The sequence below is a fragment of the Plectropomus leopardus genome, chromosome 6 (assembly GCF_026936395.1).
Source record: "Plectropomus leopardus strain MGB_pleo_1.0 chromosome 6, ASM2693639v1, whole genome shotgun sequence".
In the NCBI taxonomy this organism is placed as follows: Eukaryota; Metazoa; Chordata; class Actinopteri; order Perciformes; family Serranidae; genus Plectropomus; species Plectropomus leopardus.
In genome coordinates this window covers 9,019,155-9,030,332 of record NC_142181.1, presented here as the reverse complement: position 1 = coordinate 9,030,332, position 11,178 = coordinate 9,019,155, and the positions used below count along the sequence as shown (strand labels likewise).

The window sequence follows — 11,178 nt, the reverse complement described above, 5'->3', positions numbered from 1 at the left end:
ACTGCAAGGATGTGCTCACTCTGACAGGGAAATGTGAGATTTAGAGCTGCAATAATTAATAGTTTAGTAGCCAACTAGTAAATTAATCGCCAACTAATTTGTTAGTTGATTCATAGGTTTGAGTATTTTTTTTCAGGAAAAAAGATAAATAATTTGATTCTACTCTTGTGAAAGTGAAAATTTCCATTTTTCTTTACTCCTCTGACAGTGAACTGAATATCGTTGGGTTGTGGACAAAACCGACGTGAGGACGTGGGCTTTGGGAAAGTCTGATCGACATTATTCACCATTTTATTTTTATGTTACATTTAATGACCAAACAAATTCTTGTTTGTTGCAGCCCTAGTGTACTGACTTTGCTTGAATGTGTAAGGACAGTTTCCTGAACCTAATAATTTAAGTAGGTGGTGCTGATTACACCCAGGCACCATGCTGAGGAAAAAAACAGCTTGGCATTAGGTGCATAACACCTTGAAATACTGCATAGTCATCAAATCAGCATCTTTTTACTTAATGACATCCTAGTTAACTCTCAGAGTCCCCCTGTGTAAATATTTTTTTTAAAATTCTACCATACTAAGTAAATTATGATTTTGTTTTGTTGAGCACTCCTAATGACACTCCGGCTTCTGTTGGTGCACCAGCTTATATTTGTATCAACACAGAAAAAAAATGACAATTACAGGGAAAGTATAGAGTTAACTACAATCATGACCATTTTCATCCACCATAGCATTTAGAATCCTTATAAGAAAGCATATTGCATTTCATTATTCCAGCATATTAAGTCTTAGTTTTAGCATGCATGTATCTGTAAAATGCGTATTTCTTGTCTCCTTCTTAAGTTTTAAGTTAGAGCTAGACTGCTTAATCAACCCCTATATCTTTATCAGTCAAATAACAAAACTGTCACGCAGAAATGCAAAAGATAACTTTGTGTCTTCATTACGTTAAGCTTTTATATATTTGTCACAACTCTTTAAAAAAAAAAAAAAACTTAGGGGATCCTTAGAAGAAAAAAATTAAAAACTATTACACATCTAATGTTCAAAGAACATTTTCAGGATGTTTATCAATTCAAATAATGTTTCTTCCAGGTTAAATGTGAAGAGGCAACATTTTAACTGCAATATTCTGATGATGCTTTGGTGATGGTGAGAGGTGACAGATCATAGAAAGTTCTTTCATAAAACATTTCCACATTGCTTCATGATAACAAATATCAAACATTTTCAAAGGAACATATGGAAAATGCTTTCAGGATGTTCTTGAAGCCTGAGATTATGTAACATTTTTTATGAAACATTCCCGTAATGTGGTATGTTAACAAAGGTAGAGCATTTTACTGCAAACAGCAAACAGAAGATTGCGCACTAACGATGGATTAAATGTGTGTAAGTTTACTGCTAAAATATAGCACTTTTCTGTGAATCACAAACCCAGATAGCAAGTTTTGGTTTGAAAAAACGTTCTCAGAATGTTACAATGCAATGTTGTAGACTTTCAGTGGCAGTTCCCAGAATGATCCTCTTTAGGATAGGATCACATTCTCTAATAACACCCTAAAAATGTTTGGTGATAACGTTCTTAAAAGGTTTTTGATAATGCCAGACTTAATCAAAATCAAACCAAAGTACGCCTTCTTCACAGAAGACATTTTGAGGAAAAGCACACGTGTAAGTGATGAAATTAATGACAGCTGATTTCTATTTAGCAGCTTTGATGTGAAGATCCTTGTATCCTGCATAGCTGCTCACTGCCACTCTCACTGGAATATTTCAATACAACAGAGCCATCGTTAGTGTTATTAGTGACACCTGTGCCCACTGTGACAGGTCAAAGTGTTTGCAGTGAGAAAGGCTGATTGTGTTTCTCCATGTGGACCAGGCCACACACAGCTTGTGCTACAAAAAGGTAAGACAGGCTATCACATGTAAACATAAAGAAATTATGCAAATTCAGTCGCAGTTATTACTTTCCTTGGCCTATTTTCTTTGTTTTATATAAGTAATATTAGATAGCTTGTCTGGAGTTTGGCCTGTGAAATGGTAATCCTAGCAGTTTCTTATCGAAAGTTACGCAGTGGTGAAAAGAGAGTTTAAATTAACGTTAGATATTGCATGTCTGTAGGGGTGGCATGTGTAAGTTATGGTGCACAGAGAGCATTTTGCAGACTGACTAAATCAACAGCACAAATGTTCTAAACCATGTGATGTAGGCATGTTTGAATCTTCTGAGATTATTTTACTTAATGTTAATTTCTCTCATCAAACTGGAGCAAAACCCAGATGGAGGGACTTTTGTCATTGTTCACTTTTTTCACTTTTTGACATATCATTCAATTCAGTAACATCTCGTTGTGCTCAATGTCCATATATTTTTACAGCAAAACTTAAATAATGTCTGCAGGGTGTCTTTTTTAAGCACTGCTTGTCTGTCTTTAAGCAGTTCTGACCATGACTCTAGCTGCTGTCTGTACCTCCTCCCTCCACTCACACAGGTGGGCCATTAATTACCATAGCAACAGTGCCATGCTGGTGTGTGCATGTGTTCGTCAATACACAATGTGTCTTATATTCGGTCTTCCAGACATTTAAGTTTGAAACTACTTCTTTGTGTCACTGTCAGACACACAGGTGCTTCTAATCAGCAGGTCAGACTTCCATCAACTCCTTTTTGTTTCTGTAGTATTACTGTCTGTTTCCCTGTCTGTCTCTCTATGTCTCTCTCTCTGTCTCTTTTTCTGTCTCTCTCTCTCTCTTTGACTGTCTCCATCTTTCTCCCTCTCCATCTGTCTCCCTGTGTCTCACTGTGTGTCTCTGTCTCTCTCTCTCTCTCTCTGTCTCTCTTTTTTCTCTATTTTTCTTTCTCTCTTTTTTGTCTTTCTCTCTCTCTCTGTCTTGTCATTCTCTCGCTCTGTCTCTTGCTGTGCCTCTCTCTTTTTTCCATGTCTCTGTCTCTTTCTCTCTTTCTGTTTCTTTCTCTTTCTGTCTGTCTTTTTCTGTCTTCCTCTGTATCTTTCAGCTTCAGACACCTTGCAAATGTCAAAATGTTATACACTTCAAGGACATTTATGCCTAAATATTAAACATTTATTATTTTAACCTTTTCAGTTGACATCAGCTTCTTCCTATGACACTCCCTTGCGGTTTAACTTGTAGCTTCTTCACTTTAGAGCAGTTCAGTTTTCATTTCTGCCAGTTTTTCAGATATTTCCGGCAATTCAATCTCTGCATTTTAGGCTATGTATTTCTGCATTTTCAGCTATATATCTCTGTATTTTAGGCTATATATTCCTGCATTTTCAGCTATATACCTCTGCATTTTCAGATTTATATTTCTGCATTTTCTGCTATATATTTCTGCATTTTCAGCTATATATTTTTGCATTTTCAGCAATGGTTTTCAATTGATTTCAGCTATAAGCATCCACATGCATGTTCCACAGGAAATGCATTTTCTAGTGCCTACTGATGTTTAGTATTTTTTTTTTTTTTTTACAAATACTGTTCTTTTAATGTGGGTCTGTTACGAATACTATACAAGACAAAGCTAAAGGTGTTTTACACATGGTCTAACAGGTCTAATTGCATGTTGTTCATGCAGTTGGAACATCTCCTGCAAGTTTCTGTGCACCAGATTTGTTTTCACAAAAACAAGAAACTAATATCCCTCATTTTGCATTCTCAACTACTTTAAAGGACACACTTGCTATGTAAACCAAAGATTGTTATTCCTCACACTTGTCAAATGTTGCATTGAATATGTAAAGCTATTTCACAGTGGAGGAAAGAAAGAAGTGGTGAAGCCTACTGTGTGCTCTAATAGCCAGACTACTTAAATATAATGTTTGCACAAAATGTTTGTATGATGTCTTTAAAGCACACCTTTATTCTGAAAAAAGAGAAAATATTTTCAAAATGTAAGGGCGTGAATTTCTCAATGTTATGAAAAACCATTAAAAATGATACCACAAAATATTTGTATAATGTTTTAAAGGTATTTCTATTTATAATGTTCTTACTATGTTATCAAAAACATTTTTAGAAGGTTATTACCAAAAATGTTTAGGATGTTTTAAGAGAACATTACAAGTTTTAGAAAGAACACTCTAGGTGATAAAAGAAAACTTGCCTTTGAAAATATTACTGGAACATAACATTGTAACCGTTTGAGAACGTTTTCAGAACCAAAAATTTCTTGCTGGGTAGCGTTATAAGAGAACACATAACCAATGTGTCAGACAGCAGACCACACATTAACCACTTTGGCCAAAGAATTTATTGTGTTTGTAATCCTTCTCTAAAATCTATCTACATTCATTTTCAAAATAAAGTTGTTCTCGTTTGTACCATTTAATGAGAACACATACCACAGCGTTGCTTAGAACAGCAACTTATTATTCACACACTAAACCTTCACAGGTAAAAGCAACCTATTACTATAAAACTACTTATTAAACCAAATTCTGATAAAATGTTGCACAATAAAAACAATTATCGGATAGGAAAGTTGACAAACAAACAGGAGACTTAATATTGATTGTAATACACGGAGTGTGACAAGTCGTGTATGCTGTGCGAAGTGTACCAGACTATTAAAAAAAATTTGCAAGTAACTGATTCAAACCTGGGGGTATCTCTTTGGACTCTTTGATGTGCTGTTTATGTGGATCTCCTGAGGGGACAAAGGACTGATCCAGAACCACATGAATGACGAGGGCTTTGAGAGCTTACGTCAGTATACACTGGCCTCTTTTGTTAATATCCTTTGATGCTTTTTATTTATGGGACTGCTGTTTGGACAAGTGAATGTAAAATTGATGACATGCAATTTGGTAAGACATCATTTGCCTCTGTTCCGGCTGTTCAGAATACAAATACAGAATTTTGGATGGCCAAAGGACGTTTTTCTGTGTACCCTTCTTCACAAGGAGAAGCAGATATGAACATGGTCCCAATCTAAAAATAAAATTAAAAAAAATGCAAAGACTGAAACCATTCTGTACCCAATCCATATGGACAAAGAATCTAACTGACCCTTAAGCAGCTTTGAGACACTTCAGATTCAGCTTTAGGAATATCCAGCAACTTTTTTTGACAGAGGTGGTCCAAATCCAGCTCAGTCAGATAAACAGCATAGGTACAAACAGCTTATAAAATGTGTAGACTGAATAATTATTAGGAATGCTACTAACTAATGAGACTTCAGTGCATTCTTGACATTGCGGGGGGTCTTTCCTTCATTTTTCTACGGATATTCGTCTGAGCTGGAAGAGCTGGGCAGAGGAACACACTCCTGTCTTCTGCCTCTTTTTCGCCTCCTGTTTGCAATTCGTAGCCTCCTGCGAATCACATCTAGAGACACACACACACACACACACACACACACACACACACACACACACACACACAAATAATTAAACTGCTTACGAGTATAAACCAAGGGTCCCTTGTTTCACCAAAAGGTATGCTTAAAGTTTATGTTTTTGGCTCTGACTGTCTGTGTTTATTAGCAGGGTCTCTTACATTTTATTTAGGCAAAGGCCAAGGAGGAACAGACTGGTTAATTTACCATGATCAAACTGGCAATTTTCATTGTATTTGCACTTCCACATGTCATCCAGGGTACAGCGACAGATAGCTCACAGAGAGTCGATTCATTATTCTGAGCATACTAGCCATAAACAAAATAACAATGTTAATTCTGCCTTCCTCATTTGTGTGAAGTAATTGGTAAATTATTTAAGAAAAAAAAGTGTTACCAAATAAATTCAGATTTTACAATTCAATTTCAGAAATAAATTATCCATAAACTCTACTACTTCTCGTGTTAGCATTTTTAGGACTTTTGAAACCCTTAAAACCTTTTAAGGCCTTTTCAAAACAGACTTAAGTTCAATGCACATAAGACATTTTACGAATCTGTGGGAACCCTGCAGGATTAAAATAGCTCACTGATGATTAAACAATGAATACCTACCTGCCACACTGTCATAGTCCTGCTGTGGGTCGTGCCAGTAAAGGCTGGGTGTGGTCCTCCAGTGCCGGTACAGGCGGGTGTGAAGCACTGACAGCGTCAGGAGAATCAGCAGGAAGCCCAGAGCTGCTGCTGCCCACACCGCCTCGTCTGTCCTGGGGGTCCTCGGCAAGCCCTTATTCACAACAGCAGCTGAGGCCCCCGAATCCTCGTTGCATTTGCATTGTTCGCCTGCTGTGCAGCCGTCACAGTCGTGCTTGTTGTGCAGGTAGCTGGCTGGCTGTGAATTCTGGTGTTTTGGCTTTGGCATCTTGTGTCCAGAGTGTGTGTGGCTGTGTATTTGCTTATGCTCCAACTCTCTCTCTTTAATATCTACTACATCATTATCCTTCATTGTGCCACCTGCTGTGTTGCTTTTATCAAAGTTTTTGTCTTTAAAGACGTTTTCTTTCTGTTTCACAGAGTCTTTGTCTCTCTGTTTTGTTGAGTCAGTACCTTCATCTTTGAAACTGAGGGCCAGGGCATCTGGCCTGACAGTGTTATTCTTCTGACTGTTCACACCATCTGTGGGGAGATTCAACCCAGAAGAGGGGTTTAGTTTTCTGAGGTCAGTATGTTTAGGAATGGCCTGCTGTGTTTCTGTCTGTAACACTGGCCTGCTTTTTTGAGACTCAGGAGCCTTAAATCCTAAAGAATCACTTCTTACCATAGTCTCAGACATATTTGACCCCAGCAGAGTTGTGGACGTGGATGTAAGGCCCTGATTTAAATTTTTGATCTCAGACTGTGAGGGAACTTCCTTGAGGCCTGGAGGATGTAAATGAGTCCTGCTCCTTGGAGAAGACTCTGTTGATGAGCTGAGCGTGCTGTTTTCGTTTCGGACGTTCTCTGTCCTGCTGGGGGTGGTTCTGTTACTCTGGTGTGTAATTGCATTGTTTCTCTTGTTATCATCCTTCATATTTTCTTGGTTTTCTCTAATGGCAGCTCTTATCTGTCTGCTTTTGCCTTCCTCTTTTATGTGTTTCGAGCGCTCCTTCTTCATGTTGGACTCCAGTTCTGTCTCCATTGCTCCATGCAGAGAAGAGATGGTCTGCTCGCAGCACTGCCTCAAAGACTCCTGTAGATTTACAATAATGGCTACTCAAAAGACATCTACAAGACTACTAAATTTACACTTTTATCTGGCTTTTATTGCAGAAGATGTAAAATTACTGATAAAAAACATGTAATGAACAAAATTAGTCATGAGTCAAGTTTCCAAACCTTAATTTCTGCTGGATGTTCCTCTGGGTGTGCATGCTGCTGCTGGTGCTGCTCGGCCGACCAGGTTAGCAGCAGGTTGTACTTCCTGCTCTGGCTCAAACCACCAAAAACATTTCTCTCAGATGTTGTGGTCTCCAGCCAACTGCAGACGTCTGAAGAGGCCACAGTGGGCAGCTCCAAGGTGTGACCCCATGACACTATGGCTATTGGCTGAACACAAAGCAAACAGTGAATACACTCCCCCTGAGTCCTCACTGTCCTAATAAACGGTAATGAGGACAAAAAGGCTACTTAGATTACTGCTTCAGCTCAAACAATGGTGTTTACATATCTTTTATAAGCACATGAAGGCTGTTAAATCCTTTCACGTGGCCTTGTCTTGCTTAGTCAATCCCAAATGGGTCTATTTGCAAATTCAAAGTTTGCAAAGATCAACATATTTTAACAAGTGACCTGAAAATATATAGCCTTAAAAGATGACAAATATATAATATTATATCATATAATGATTTGGTGGGTTAAAGAACAGAGGTAAACACTTTGTCTCACCATGTGTTCATTGAGCTGTGGATGTGAGCTCATGATGAAGTCAGGCAGACAGGACCGGGCGAGGACAGACAGAAGCAGACGCTCGTGGAGAGGAGTACAGGGGTGGTAGAGCAAAACAGTGGCTCCATGCTGGAAAAATACACGCACACACAAACACACACACACACACACACACGTGACCATCTTTGGCCCCCATCCCTGGCTCAAACCCCAAAGGGTTTCCACAAATTTGGTTTTCACCATGGTCTGACAGCTTTTACACAATAACTTAATAATGCCAATATTGTATTCCATTCTTGTCTGTTAATAATGTTTTTCAGCTGACAAAGATTGCTAAGGGGATGTCTGGGTTATTTTGTGTAATAAAACAGCTGACAATCACTAAAAGAAAGTTAACCCTTCTGCGATCTGCAGTCCATTCTGGAATTATGATCTACAACTGCGTATAACATTATTATTTTTTTAATTTATTTTTTTCACTCCCTAAAATGCTGTTACTTTTCGTCAAGATAATTAAGAAAATCTATGTTCAGTGGCAGCTCCACTACCAAGGGTCCAAACAGATAGAAGCTGAGGCTTTCCTGTGTTACTCTAATTTAAAGGGTAAGTTGGTCAGTTTTCAATCTGTGCCTTTCCATGTTTTTGTGTCTAAGTGACTAATGGGAACAACAATAATTTTTTTCTTAGCCTGCACCTGCAAAACAAGCTGCAATATAAGGTCCTAGTTGAAAAATAAAAAAACTTAGCCTTTAAGTTGCAAAGAAACAATATGTTGATTTTGCATTAACTCCACAGTTTGATGCATTTCTGGCTTCACTGATTTATAGATTGGGAAGTAACACAGAGGGAACTTTAGGCAAATGGGCAGTTCATCAGACTGTATCTAACTGTCTACAACCACTGTGTTTCTGTCAACCCCATTTGTCAAAACTTTGGCATTTTTGGAAAAATAAATATATGAACATTCAAAAAATGCAAAACAATACATAAATAAAATGGACTAACTGGAGTTATGAAAAAAAAAGTCTGTCTCTTCACTGATGCCCCAGAAACAAATATCTACTAATTTGTTTTGCTACGCAGATGAAGGGACTAACTTTGAGAGCGGAGACATAAAACCAAGACCTGTTTGATGTTGCAACTTACATGCAAGTTATTGAGCCACCGTTGAGGAGGACAGTACAAGTACTCGCCACTCTCTGCCCCTACTGGTCTGTGTGCTCCACTGTAACACACACACATGCACACACACACACACACACACACACACACACACACACACACAGCTTAATATCCACAATAGCCCTGGCATACATGACAAAATTACATACATTGATAACTTTATTGCAATTGCAAAGCACAGAAACCAGGATGATCAAGACACTGTTGTGCAGTTTAGTCTATTTTAATATGTGTACATGTGAGTGTGTCCTAATTAGTGTTGTCCATCTGCACATCTTTATTATCTTTCCAAACAGTCTTACCTGTTGGGAATGGTGTGGTTGTAGGAAATAGATTTATCCATGCAGACCAGCCTTGCTGGTTTCTGTAAAAATAAATCACGTCAAATTAGATTTTATTACTTCATCTGTGGGTTAATTATAAACATGCAGTCACCTAAGACAAACAATAAGTAGGCGGCTGTTCAGTCTATGCCCATTTATTGTTGACAACAGTAACATAACAAGTAAGACATTTCTGTTAGCTCAAACAAAGTCCTCAACAATCTACATTTTTGTAAAATTAAATCAGGGCAAAGCTTTTGCTTCATTTTGTGCATTAATTGTGAACCTTGAATAGAAATGTGTCACTTAGTGATATCCCATTGTGCTTTGAATTCAGGAAATAGCTATTGGGTGTCAAAGGTTGGTAAAACTGTCAAATACAGTGCTTGGTAATGTGTTTACTCACCACAGGATCATAGACTGTGTCAATACTGGGAAGTCTCTGGAGATAAGATGTGCATTGGTTAGACCACTGATGGGAGCAACCAAAACAATCCAAGAAGGTATAAAAGCTGACTTACACTACTGGCAGTGCCAGATGTACAGGATTTACCAAAACAATAAATAGTTTCCCATGATTGTTTAAACTTCCTGGCACAGAGTAAGCCCACACCCCACCCATCTGAGCCAGTGAGGCTTTAGAGATAATGCTGGCTTGGCACACATGCACACATGATGATGATGATGATGATGAGTATCCATAGTTACCTGTGTAGACTTTGGCCATGTAGACCTTGGACAATCCCAATAAGCAGCATCCACAGACAGGTCCCTCTCCAAAGACAGCTATCACACACGCGCGCACACATACACGCGAAAATTTAATGCATTTAAATGTCTCAAATGAGATAATATATTACTTAAACAGCGCACACAAACACACAAACACCAATAGGACAACTTACCTTTCCGTTGTCACACCCCAGCCCCGGAGACTCGGAGACACCGCACCGACCCAAACTGACCCACAGCGCGGCCAGCACAGTCACTGTCAGCGGCGGGGACGTCGTCTGGCTCGGCATGCTCATTTAAGTGGGACCAGAACCACATTTAGACCACATTAGTCGTCACAGTTGCACTTTGGTCCTCTAGCTACAGAGCGACTGACAAAGACCTTTCTTTATCTAAAAAAACAAAAATTCTACCTAAAGAAGAAAAACTAAAGAAGGAGACTAGGTTAGTTAACGCGATACAAAGTAATACAAAGTGTTGAACACTTTAACGTTACTTCGCCACTGAGTTCACAATTATATCAAGTTAGTAACATTATTGAAAGACGACGTTTTCCTCATATATTTCAAAATAATGGAATTTATGTCACTTTACATCAACTTCATTAACTATGTTAATGTTTAATGTTTCTATTTTTCTACATGTAATGACTCAGTATTTCGTATGATATTTTGTAGCTAGGTGCTATACCAATTCTGTTCTGTTTTGTTTTGTATTTTTCATTGAAATTGTAATATCCTTTCCTTTATTCTGAGAGCAAAATCCAATATCCGGTTCGCACTGACTACTGTTTCGGTAAACTTTACTAAGCTACGGAAGCTTGACAGGAACAAAAAAACAAAACAAAACAAAACAAAAAATCCCCAAAAAAACAGTCGAAGCAGGATCCTACCCTGTGGTTTGAGCTCTGAATATCCTCATGGAGGCGACACAACACTTGACAATAATATGGCATGTTTAAAGTCAGCGTTCACTCAGTCTCTTAAAGGTGGTGCATGATAAGGAAAAAGGACTTTGATGCTTTCAACCCAGTTCAGTCTGTCAGTTTTGCTTCTGGGCTGCTGCTAATAAATAAGAATAAAAAACGAAAAAAAAAAAAAAAAATACAAAGGTTGTTGCCTGGAGTTATGCGGTAGGACATTGAAAATCC

The 11,178-nt window shown here is 38.2% G+C and overlaps 1 protein-coding gene across 1 annotated transcript; it reads right to left on the bottom strand.

Annotated features, from left to right (window-relative positions):
* Positions 1 to 4,263: 4,263 nt before the first annotated feature.
* tp53i13 (tumor protein p53 inducible protein 13) lies at positions 4,264 to 10,555 on the bottom strand. The gene is made up of 9 exons (XM_042486657.2): positions 10,202 to 10,555; positions 10,005 to 10,082; positions 9,703 to 9,738; positions 9,276 to 9,337; positions 8,938 to 9,016; positions 7,792 to 7,920; positions 7,243 to 7,452; positions 5,983 to 7,096; positions 4,264 to 5,357 (listed from the first exon to the last, which is right to left on the bottom strand). Exons 1-9 carry the CDS (start codon positions 10,322 to 10,324, stop codon positions 5,251 to 5,253), a joined length of 1,938 nt encoding a protein of 645 aa, XP_042342591.1. The 5' UTR covers positions 10,325 to 10,555; the 3' UTR covers positions 4,264 to 5,250.
* Positions 10,556 to 11,178: the final 623 nt, after the last annotated feature.